At 44.2% G+C, this 12,024-nt stretch overlaps 1 gene segment (V, D, J or C); it reads left to right on the top strand.

Moving 5' to 3' along the window:
- Positions 1 to 5,952: 5,952 nt before the first annotated feature.
- On the top strand, positions 5,953 to 6,523 carry LOC133366883 (immunoglobulin heavy variable 3-74-like). The segment is given in 2 exon segments: positions 5,953 to 6,031; positions 6,117 to 6,523. Coding segments are annotated over 2 exon segments (453 nt in total).
- The last annotated feature ends 5,501 nt before the right edge of the window (positions 6,524 to 12,024 follow it).

Below are 12,024 nucleotides of genomic sequence, written 5' to 3'. Positions count from 1 at the left end.
GATCTTGGGGTCATAGTGGACAGCTCAATGAAGATGTCATCCCAGAGTGTGGCATTTGAGAAAAAGGCAAATTGCATGCTGAGGATAATTAGGACAGGTATTGAAAATTAAACTGCCAATATCATAATGTTGTTATACATATGCAGCCACATTTGGAGTACTGTATATAGACCAGGGTTCGAATCCCCACACAGCCATGCAGCTCACTGGGTGACCTTGGGCCAGTCACTGCCTCTCGGCCTCAGAGGGAGGCAATGGTAAACCACCTCTGCATACCTCTTACCATGAAAACCCTATTCGTAGGGTCGCCATTACTCGGAATCGACTTGAAGGCAGTCAGTTTCCATTTTCCTATAGTTCTGGTTGCCTTGCTGCAAAAAGGATATTGTAGAGTTGGAAAGGGTTCAGAAAACGGCAACCAGAATGATCAAGGGCATCTAGTGAGTCCCTCATCAATGGCTACTAGCCATAGTGGCTATGCTCTGCCTCCATAGTCAGGCAATATGCATCCAAATACCAGTTGCTAGAAACCACAGGAGAGGTGAGTACTCTGGTGCTCAGGTCCTGCTTTTGGCCTTTCCATTGGAGAATCTGGTTGGCCACTGTGAAAACAGGATGCCGGGCTAGGTGGGCCACTGGCCTGACCCAGCAGGCTCCTCTTATGTTCTTATTCTGATTAGGACTAGCACTGAATAATACCCTATGCATATACCTTGTGCCATTTGTACTGCAATCCAGATGCTGGCTGGGGACATTGGGACTTAATGGAGCGGCAGGGCCACTTCTCCACAGTAACTCAGAGCAGGGCATTAAGGGTGCTGCCCCGGTTCTGTGGATGAGCATAATAAGTGCTAAATGTGCTAAATTTAAATTGTTACAGCAGGGTTGGACATAAAGGGTTTGCAGATGCTCATTCCTTCCCACAGAAATAAGCGGATCTTAAAACTCCTTAATTCTGGTTGAATTGTGCCCCCTTGTTTTACTCCAGCTCTCTGCTTGTTGAACCTTGGGTTGCCAGCTTTCTTACTTCACTCTGCTCCTGTGCCCTTAAAAGCAACCAGAATGACACACTTTAGCAGGTGATGATGCTTATCTTCACAGCAGGAAGAGGTTCACCTTTTGAGTTCAATCACGGGTCAAGCCACTTTGTTGACTTGGCTAGTTGGCAACCCAGACAGAACCTTGTAAGTGTGGTTATGAGGGACTGTAAAAGAGGTGATCAAATGACCTGAGGAAAAATATCTTTTCCAGCTGACACATATCTCAATAAAAACATTTCTTCATAGGACAGTTTTTTTCTCCTTCACACAAGAGGGCAGCATTTGGTAAAGAATACAAAACACCATTGACCATGAGAGGAATTAAATTGCATCCGAGTAACATATGCTGGGTTTCTGTTTTCTACTGTGAAAGCAATCCTTTCCTCATCTGTTTCCTTGAAATCGTAAGATTGTACTGCTCCCTTGAGAGTTTGAATTCTCATGAGTCTTCCCCACAATTCTGGACTCCACTTTCCAACACGTAAAGTGAGCAGAACACTTTTGGATGAAGCAATCTACATTATTATTGTTGTTATTGTTAGTAGTAGTTGTAGTAATTTATTTATTTATATACGGCTTATTGCCAAAATAGGCTTCTACATTTTGTACAGAATTTTTAAAAATCCAAATAGTTATACAACATTGTTAAATTTCTCCGTGATCAAAAAGTCAGCATCGTTAAAACATACAATAAAACAATTCAGTTAAAACAGCATGGGAATTTAAAACAGGAGAGTTGGTCAAGAAATAAAGGAGATGTCTTCTTTTCTAACTGACTACCCTCAGTCTCCACAGCCAAGAGGTAAGCCATGGTGGGGGGAAACAGTGCCTGCATAACCTTTTTAGGGTGAAGATCTAGCCAGTCAACAGGGACAAGGCACTCCAGTGGAAACATCACCATACATACAGAAAGTTGGAGGCAGCAGAAGAGTTCAGTAACCAGCAACTGCAGAAAGAACCAAGGGTTGCAGATCTTAGTTATCAAATGCAGAGAAACTAATGTGTGTAATGTGTAATGTGTAATGTGTAATGTGTAAATAGTCTCCTCAAAGGTTCTTCCCATTCTAGATTCTAGCAGTGGAGATGTCTATCAATATCAAACCATAGCAAATGGTTAGGGTCATCAAGTGCCTGCTTTATGGAATTAAGCATGAGTTTTATATCTGTTGCTTCACACACATGAGCAGGAGGCACACTTTCCTGTGCTTTGAAAAGGGCAGAAGCAAAGATCAGAGTTAGCAGAGTGTCATCGAGGTCTATTTCAACATATTTCAACATATATCATCCCTGATATGGGCAGTATTTTCTTTTACGGAAAACCTCCATGAGAAGAGATCCATTCCCATTGGCCATGCTCCAACTCCCCAGGCACTGGGGCCGAAGGTCTGAAATGAGGAGACTGCCCTACATGTGTAGGGCCATTTGGAACACTGGATATTCAGGGTCCCAAACCACTCAGGAAGCCTTTGTGTGTATAGCCAGACTCTCCACTTCAGAATGAACAGCATTGGAGGGGGCCAGCAGGGAAAGAGAGGACATGGGCGGTGCCAGCCAGTGGATATGGCCTCACTCTCTTCCTCCATGCCATTTTGTTTGCATGAACAGGCCAGGGGTAGAGACTTTTTTATATATATTGAGGTGTATGTAAATGCAAGGACGGAGTCCTGTATAAATCAGGAGACCACTAACTCTGTCCCCACTACACCCAGGGAGACAGATCAAATCCTCTCAAACAAACAAAAAATGGAAACAATGATATTTTGGGTTCAGTTTGTTTTATGTTCAGCAGCCATCACAGGTAATTTCTCTTCCTTTTCGGGCAATTAACAATTGCACGACAATTGGACTGTAGGACAGCCTTTTCTAAGCAGCTTCCTTCCAGATATTTGGGACTGTACCTCCTATCTTCCTGGCTGGGGATGACGGCAGTTGCAGTCCGAAATATCTGGATGGCACCATCTCGGTGGGGACTGTTCTAGGGGTTGACATGAAGGAAGCGTTATAATAGGACTTCCATTCCAGGTGTCCAATCACAAATCCATCTGGAGGAGTCTGGAGGGGATGTCAAAAGGCCTGGAGAGTCCCTCCGCCTCTCCTGTCAAGCCTCCGGATTCACCTTCAGCAGCTACTGGATGAACTGGGTGAGACAGGCTCCTGGGAAGGGACTGGAATGGATTGCAAGAATAGGGTATGATGGTAGCAACCAATGTTATGCTGACTCGGTGAAAGGACGCTTCACCATCTCTAGGAACAACCCTTCAAACATGCTGTATCTGCAAATGAATAACCTAAAAGCCGAGGACACCGCTGTGTATTACTGTGCAAGAGACACAGTGAAAGGAAGTGAATCTGAAGGCTGCTCAAAACCTTCCTTTGCTCTTTGCAGCACTAGGAGGTGTTTTCAATGTTCAACTGTACTGGATTGAATGGCGGACTTAGGTATGGAACGCTGCTAGGGTTGCCTCCAGACTGTCAGTATTTTGCAGGAAGGATTCAAGCACATACCAGAAATTTAGGTTTGTACAATTGTAGGTTTAAAAAATTAAAAGAATTGCAGTTACAAAAGTAAGGGGGAAATGCACTGAAAAATGTGTGATCAGTTAATGATTAATGGAAGAACGCATTAACACCCCACAAACAAATCAGGATGAATGCTCATTGCCATATAAAAACGAAATGGACTGCCTTCAAGTCAGTCCCGACTTATGGCAACCCTATGAATAGGGTTTTCATGGTAAGCGGTATTCAGAGGGGGTTTACCGTTGCCTCCCTCTGAGGCTGAGAGGCAGTGACAGGCCCAAGGTCACCCAGTGAGCTTCATGACTGTGTGGGGATTCGAACCCTGGTCTCCCAGGTTGTAGTCCAAGACCTTAACCTCTACACCACACTGGTTCTCCATTGCCATATAACCTCCAGACATTGTTTAATGGCCACATAAGCTTTTTGCAAGCAAATCGGGATGAATTCTCAATAAATTGTCCATCTAGAGGAGCCCTAAAGCGACAGGAGCCCTATTATTCTCAGGGTGAAGGTCATCTAGTTTAGCATCTTGTTGCTCACAGTGTTCAGCTTTCTTCTTTTGTCAATCCCACAACAAGCAACATCCCTTTTCTGATTCTGTACCCAGGTATGTGTTGAGGAAGAGAGCAGAGCTAGACTGATCCGCTCTCATTGGGTGGCTCTGCCATCATTCTGGCTGTAAGAATTCCTTTTGGCTTTGTTGCAGCCATCCCCCAATGCTGATTAATGCTAATTAGATATGTGTGTGTGTGTGCATGCGCCCCCCCCACACACACACTGTCTATCACAAAATCACCACAAGCTTCCAGTGACCTTCATCCCAAGGAATCCAAACCCCCGGTATCTCTCCCTGCTGAAAGAGTGGGGTGTGCATTAGAGATGGGGAGAGAAAACTGATTCAGTTTGCGTTTGAAGCTGAACTTATCCAATCGGCACTTTCGGAAACAAGGTGAGAATTGAAACACAGCCATCTATCCAAATATGCACTTGTCCGAAATTGGCCATGCAGTTCTTCAGCCAAACAATGCTTACAAAAATGCATATATTAGAGGAAAGTGTGCCTAACCAATGTTTAAATTGGTGACAATAACATGCAAAAATGCATTATATTAGGAGAAATTGCTTGCAAAAAATGTGTACATTTGTAAAAAAATGCATGCTAAATGTGTTTAGTGGGAGAGATTTGCACGAAATGCTGATGAATAGCCACGAGGATTGTTTAACCAAATTGTTTGCGTATTGCTGGAGAAATGTGGGGAACAGAATATTGCAGTTGGAAAAATGAGAAAGAACTGAAATTGACAGATCCTTCCATCACTAGTGTACATAACAGTCTTCAGAATGGGAACCTTTAATGTGAAATTTACCATTCTTTCCCTTTACGAAATCTAAGAGCTAAGACAAAGTCCCCCCTTTAAAGCTGCAGTTTGCCACTTCGGATAACTCCTTCTTTTCTGTGAGCAGTAAACAGACCACAATGACTATGTTCTGCCTCCACTGTTGGAGGCTGTACGCTTCTGAATTCCAGTTGCTGAGGAGGTGCTTTTGCAATCGAGTCCTGCTTCTGGGTTCCTCATAGGTATCTGGTTGGCCACTGTGGAGAGGAGCACGGCCAGCCATGTGCGCCTTTCGTCTGATCTAACAGGACTCTTCTCATCTTCAAATAAGTACACACCACAACCAATTCTATTGCCTGCCATAGATTGCTTATTTCAAAGCTAATTTTAGCAGGGGTACGGGTTCTTAGGGCACCAGGGAAGGCATCTGTGGCTGAATGTGCATTCATGGGCACCATTTGGTGAGCACTGATGTGAAAACAGCTTTTTATGTGGCAATTCACACATTACAGGAGACATTATTCCTCCTGCTTTGTGAAGCACAGGAACGTGGAACAACAAGAGTGCTTTATAACGTGCTCTAATATTCTACATCAAGGCAGGATATAAAATATCCATGTACCCTCTTGTTTAAACCTTTAAATGAGGGCATTCTACAAGCGTTTCCTTTCTTTTATTTCATTTTAAATCTAAACTTTCCTTTTTGTCACTTGATCACATCATTCCCATCCAATTGCTCCCCACTGCTACTCTAAGGAATTGTTCACCACCTTCCTCACCCTGTCTTCTGGGCATGCTCAGAGAGACAGAGATTGCAAATGCTTGTGTTGATCTTTTATTCTGAGAGAGAGGGATAATCCACCCCTGGAAAGAACTTCTCAAAATGTACCTTAGCCTGCTAAAGACAACAGGCACACCTGCAGTCATAGATTGCCAAAGTCTCTGTTGGTGTTTTTATCCAGATGGGTATGTAAATTTTCTCAGGCTTCCTGCTTAAAGCAGTGGGACAACCTCCGTCCCCAGCTACATGACCCTGAGTACTTCAGACCACTTTTCTCTCAACCCTCTCAAGGCATTTGACAAGGAAAATGGTAGTTTTGCTTCCACTTGTTTTCTTTTCAGCAGCATTTGGAGGTAAATCCATCCTTTCAGATAAAGAGCACTGGGACATTCTGGGTATTGATGTGCAGCAAGCCTCATAAAATGCCTTTTGTTCTAGGTGTCCAATCAAAAGTCCAGCTGGTTGAGTCTGGAGGAGATGTCAAAAGACCTGGGGATTCCCTTCGCCTCTCCTGTCAAGCCTCTGGGTTCACCTTCAGCAGCTATTGGATGCACTGGGCGAGACAGGCTCCTGGGAAGGGACTGGAATGGATGGCAAGGATAAGCAGCGGTGAAGGGACCTCACAATATTATGCTAACTCAGTGAAAGGGCGCTTCACCATCTCTAGGAACAACCCTTCAAGCATGCTGTATCTGCAAATGAACAACTTAAAAGCCGAGGACACCGCTGTGTATTACTGTGCAAGAGACACAGTGAAAGGAAGTGAATCTGAAGGCTGCTCAAAACCTTCCTTTGCTCTTTGCAGCACTAGGAGGTGTTTTAAATGTTCAACTCTACTGGATTGAATGGGGGAATTAGGTATGGAATGCTGCTAGGGTTGCCTCCAGACTGTCAGTATTTTGCAGCCATGGGAGGAGTGGACAAACTTTTCCCCATTAGGAGCTGGATTCTCTTGTAGTAATCTTGAAGTAGCGTGGGGGGAGTGAGCAGAAATGGCAGTGGGTTGCATAAGAGATACTTCACACTTTTTTTTTTCTCCCAGTCCTCTTTCCCTGCTGGATGACCTTCCACAGCTGGTAAAATCTTCCCTCCCCTGCGATTCCCATGAGGATTGGCCTCATGCTACAACTAAATTCATCTCCCAGTCTATATGAGGACATTTCTAACGTCCCACAAACCCCCAGTTTCAAAACAGGGAATTAAAATAGGCAAAATATTGTTGCGCACCTCCCCAATCTCTGAGCGGTGAAATTTCTGGGGTCCCTGCGCTCATCCAGGGTTTGGTTTCCTTTGGGGAGAAGGTCAGCAGAGACTGCAGTGTCTTTATGAAATATGGTTTATTTATTTACACACATTCCAACCTGAGCTTAAGATGGAGGGGGATCATGGCATCAGCAGGCCAATCTACAGCTTTTCCAACTGGGTTACAGGAGGCACCCCAAATGCCATGGTGCAGAGAGCCAGTCTCTCTGCCTGCCTTCAGTCTCCAAGCCTTCTCTAGACACACCCAAACTACAAGCTTCTGCTGGGCTCTAGGAAGGGGGGGATCCTCTCCTGAAGAGTTTCAATGACAAAAGGGTCTTCCGGCCCATTCACCGTTGCTGGGCAACTGATAGACCCATTATCTTACCTGGACACTCTATTTGTTTAACAAGGGAAATTCATCTGGCCAGCAGAGCCAGCCCCAAGGCATGGGATTCCAAATCAGAGGCTGGAAAGGGGACCCACAGGAAACATCCATCCCAACCCCCATGCTCATAACACTACACCCTTCCCTGGAAAGGTCTGTCCCAGACCTGCAAACAACCAACAGAATAACAGCTTCCCCTACAAAGAAACAACACGTAGAGGTTAGGCAGACATTGAAATATACATCATTAAAAGCATAGTCATATACATACAGTTGCATTCCCACACAAGTACAGAAACAGTCCATTCCCTTACAGCACGGTTTCAATTAATTACTCTCTCTTCAGGCTTCCACTTCTTTCTTGGAGCTCCCAGTCCCAGTTCTGCATCCAAACAGCTTACCCAGTCCTCATAACTTGGCAGTGGCCAAGAGACTGAGTTCCCGACATGTTTAAGCATGCCCTCAACCACATGCACATTTTCCTTGCTCTCCCAAACCGTTGTACATACACCCACAATCCAACAGTCACAGAACAGCAAACCTTCAACATGCAAATCTTATTACAAAAACCTATCAACGTAATTCCTAACAAATCATTAAACAGCTCATATCTCCACACGCATGCAAAGAAGCACAAATCAACAGCATTTCAAAAGGCAATGGCATCAGAAGAATTCCTACAGCAAATCAGTACACAGTCCCATCAGTGCACACTCCCATATGCATAACCCCAACCCCCAAACCACTTCCTCAGCTGGTTAAACCTCCCCACCCTTATGATTCCCATGATTGACTGGATTCAATTTCAGCTATAAAAGCAGTGTGTGGGTATGTCTGGGTGCGGAGCAATTTCCATCAGGATTCTGAGAGGAGGAGGTGTAGAACTTGGCTTTCCCTGAAACCCCCGCCTTTGTGCTGCTCAGAGGTGTTTGTTTGCAATATTAAAGTGATGAGGAAAGTCACTGGAAAATGTGGGATAACCATTGCTTGATGCAATGTCAGGAAAATTCCCTGCAAACGAATCAGAATGAATGTGCAGCAAAACAGGTGGTCTGGAAGCAACCCTTACCTGGGTGAGTGCAAGCAAAGGACTTCTACACCTTTTAAACATCAGGGGAGTTTGAGAGGCCTGACTTCCTCCTGATCAGATTTTTTTTATTGCTACCTTGTGGTCAGACCAGGTCAAATCAGGAGCTCAGCAGTATGGAAGCAGCACAAGGGAACATCATTAGAAATTAACTCAGATCCAAGGAATACTGTACACACAACATCAAGAGAGAGAAAATCTGCTTCTCCTGCACATATGTTTCAATTACTTAATTAAATTGCAATCCTAATCCTACTTACCTGATTTGTATGTCTTGACTGAACAGGCCGTATGCAGTATAGCTTGGGCCGTTTTCTGCCTTGGGATGGTCAGATCACATTTCTTCATAGGACAATTTGTTTCTCCTTCACACAAGAGGGCAGCATTTTGTAAAGAATACAAAACACCATTGACCATGAGAGGAATTAAATTGCATCTGAGTAACATATGCTGGGTTTCTGTTTTCTACTGCGAAAGCAATCCTTTCCTCATCGCTTTCCTTGCAATCGTAACATTGTACTGCTCCCTTGAGAGTTTGAATTCTCATGAGTCTTCCCCACAATTCTGGACTCCACTTTCCAACACGTAAAGTGAGCAGAACACTTTTGGATGAAGCAATCTACATTAGTATTGTTGTTATTGTTAGTAGTAGTTGTAGTAATTTATTTATTTATATACTGCTTATTGCCAAAATAGACTTCTACATTTTGTACAGAATCTTTAAAAATCCAAATAGTTATACAACATTGTTAAATTTCTCCGTGATCAAAAATTCAGCATCGTTAAAATATACAATAAAACAATTCAGTTAAAACAGCATGGGAATTTAAAACAGGAGAGTTGGTCAAGAAATAAAGGAGATGTCTTCTTTTCTAACTGACTACCCTCAGTCTCCACAGCCAAGAGGTAAGCCATGGTGGGGGGAAACAGTGCCTGCATAACCTTTTTAGGGTGAAGATCTAGCCAGTCAACAGGGACAAGGCACTCCAGTGGAAACATCACCATACATACAGAAAGTTGGAGGCAGCAGAAGAGTTCAGTAACCAGCAACTGCAGAAAGAACCAAGGGTTGCAGATCTTAGTTATCAAATGCAGAGAAACTAATGTGTGTAATGTGTAATGTATAATGTGTAAATAGTCTCCTCAAAGGTTCTTCCCATTCTAGATTCTAGCAGTGGAGATGTCTATCAATATCAAACCATAGCAAATGGTTAGGGTCATCAAGTGCCTGCTTTATGGAATTAAGCATGAGTTGTATATCTGTTGCTTCACACACATGAGCAGGAGGCACACTTTCCTGTGCTTTGAAAAGGGGAGAAGCAAAGATCAGAGCTAGCAGAGTGTCATCGAGGTCTATTTCAACATATTTCAACATAAATCATCCCTGATATGGGCAGTATTTTCTTTTACGGAAAACCTCCATGAGAAGAGATCCATTCCCATTGGCCATGCTCCAACTCCCCAGGCACTGGGGCCGAAGGTCTGAAATGAGGAGACTGCCCTACATGTGTAGGGCCATTTGGAACACTGGATATTCAGGGTCCCAAACCACTCAGGAAGCCTTTGTGTGTATAGCCAGACTCTCCACTTCAGAATGAACAGCACTGGAGGGGGCCAGCAGAGATTACATGGGCGGTGCCAGCTAGTGGATATGGCCTCACTCTCTTCCTCCATGCCATTTTGTTTGCATGAACAGGCCAGGGGTAGAGACTTTTTTATATATATTGAGGTGTATGTAAATGCAAGGACAGAGTCCTGTATAAATCAGGAGACCACTCACTCTGTCCCCACTACACCCAGGGAGACAGATCAAATCCTCTCAAACAAACAAAAAATGGAAACAATGATATTTTGGGTTCAGTTTGTTTTATGTTCAGCAGCCATCACAGGTAATTTCTCTTCCTTTTCGGGCAATTAACAATTGCACGACAATTGGACTGTAGGACAGCCTTTCCTAAGCAGCTTCCTTCCAGATATTTGGGACTGTACCTCCTATCTTCCTGGCTGGGGATGACGGCAGTTGCAGTCCGAAATATCTGGATGGCACCATCTCGGTGGGGACTGTTCTAGGGGTTGATATGAAGGAAGCGTTATAATAGGACTTCCATTCCAGGTGTCCAATCACAAATCCGTCTGGAGGAGTCTGGAGGGGATGTCAAAAGGCCTGGAGAGTCCCTCCGCCTCTCCTGTCAAGCCTCCGGATTCACCTTCAGCAGCTACTGGATGAGCTGGGTGAGACAGGCTCCTGGGAAGGGACTGGAATGGACAGCAACTATAACCGGTGAAGGAAGCACACAATATTATGCTAACTCGGTGAAAGGGCGCTTCACCATCTCTAGGGACAACCCTTCAAACATGCTGTATCTGCAAATGAATAACCTAAAAGCCGAGGACACCGCTGTGTATTACTGTGCAAGAAACACAGTGAAAGGAAGTGAATCTGAAGGCTGCTCAAAACCTTCCTTTGCTCTTTGCAGCACTAGGAGGTGTTTTCAATGTTCAACTGTACTGGATTGAATGGGGGACTTAGGTATGGAACGCTGCTAGGGTTGCCTCCAGACTGTCAGTATTTTGCAGGAAGGATTCAAGCACATACCAGAAATTTAGGTTTGTACAATTGTAGGTTTAAAAAGTTTTTAAAAATTGCAGTTACAAAAGTAAGGGGGAAATGCACTGAAAAATGTGTGATCAGTTAATGATTAATGGAAGAACGCATTAACACCCCACAAACAAATCAGGATGAATGCTCATTGCCATATAAAAAGGAAATGGACTGCCTTCAAGTCAGTCCCAACTTATGGCAACCCTATGAATAGGGTTTTCATGGTAAGCAGTATTCAGAGGGGGTTTACCGTTGTCTCCCTCTGAGGCTGAGAGGCAGTAACAGGCCCAAGGTAACCCAGTGAGCTTCATGGCTGTGTGGGGATTCGAACCCTGGTCTCCCAGGTTGTAGTCCAAGACCTTAACCTCTACAACACACTGGTTCTCCATTGCCATATAACCTCCAGACATTGTTTAATGGCCACATAAGCTTTTTGCAAGCAAATCGGGATGAATTCTCAATAAATTGTCCATCTAGAGGAGCCCTAAAGCGACAGGAGCCCTATTATTCTCAGGGTGAAGGTCATCTAGTTTAGCATCTTGTTGCTCACAGTGTTCAGCTTTATCCTTTTGTCAATCCCACAACAAGCAACATCCCTTTTCTGATTCTGTACCCAGGTATGTGCTGATGAGGAGAGCAGAGCTAGACTGATCCACTCTAATTGGGTGGCTCTGCCATCATTCTGGCTGTAAGAATTCCTTGTGGTTTTGTTGCAGCCATCCACCAATGCTGATTAATGCTAATTAGAGATTTGTGTGTGTGTGTGCTGTCTATCACAAAGTCACCACAAGCTTCCAGTGACCTTCATTCCAAGGAATCCAAACCCCCGGGATCTCTCCCTGCTGAAAGAGTGGGGTGTGCATTAGAGACGGGGAGAGAGAATTGATTCAGTTTGCATTTGAAGCTGAACTTATCCAATCGGCACTTTCGGAAACAAGGTGAGAATTGAAACACAGCCATCCATCCAAATATGCACTTGTCCGAAATTGGCCATGCAGTTCTTCAGCCAAACAATGCTTACAAAAAT

The sequence above is a fragment of the Rhineura floridana genome, chromosome 11 (genome assembly GCF_030035675.1).
Source record: "Rhineura floridana isolate rRhiFlo1 chromosome 11, rRhiFlo1.hap2, whole genome shotgun sequence".
Classification (NCBI taxonomy): Eukaryota; Metazoa; Chordata; class Lepidosauria; order Squamata; family Rhineuridae; genus Rhineura; species Rhineura floridana.
Note: the sequence above shows the minus strand (reverse complement) of the source record. Positions and strands in the feature narration are given on the sequence as shown.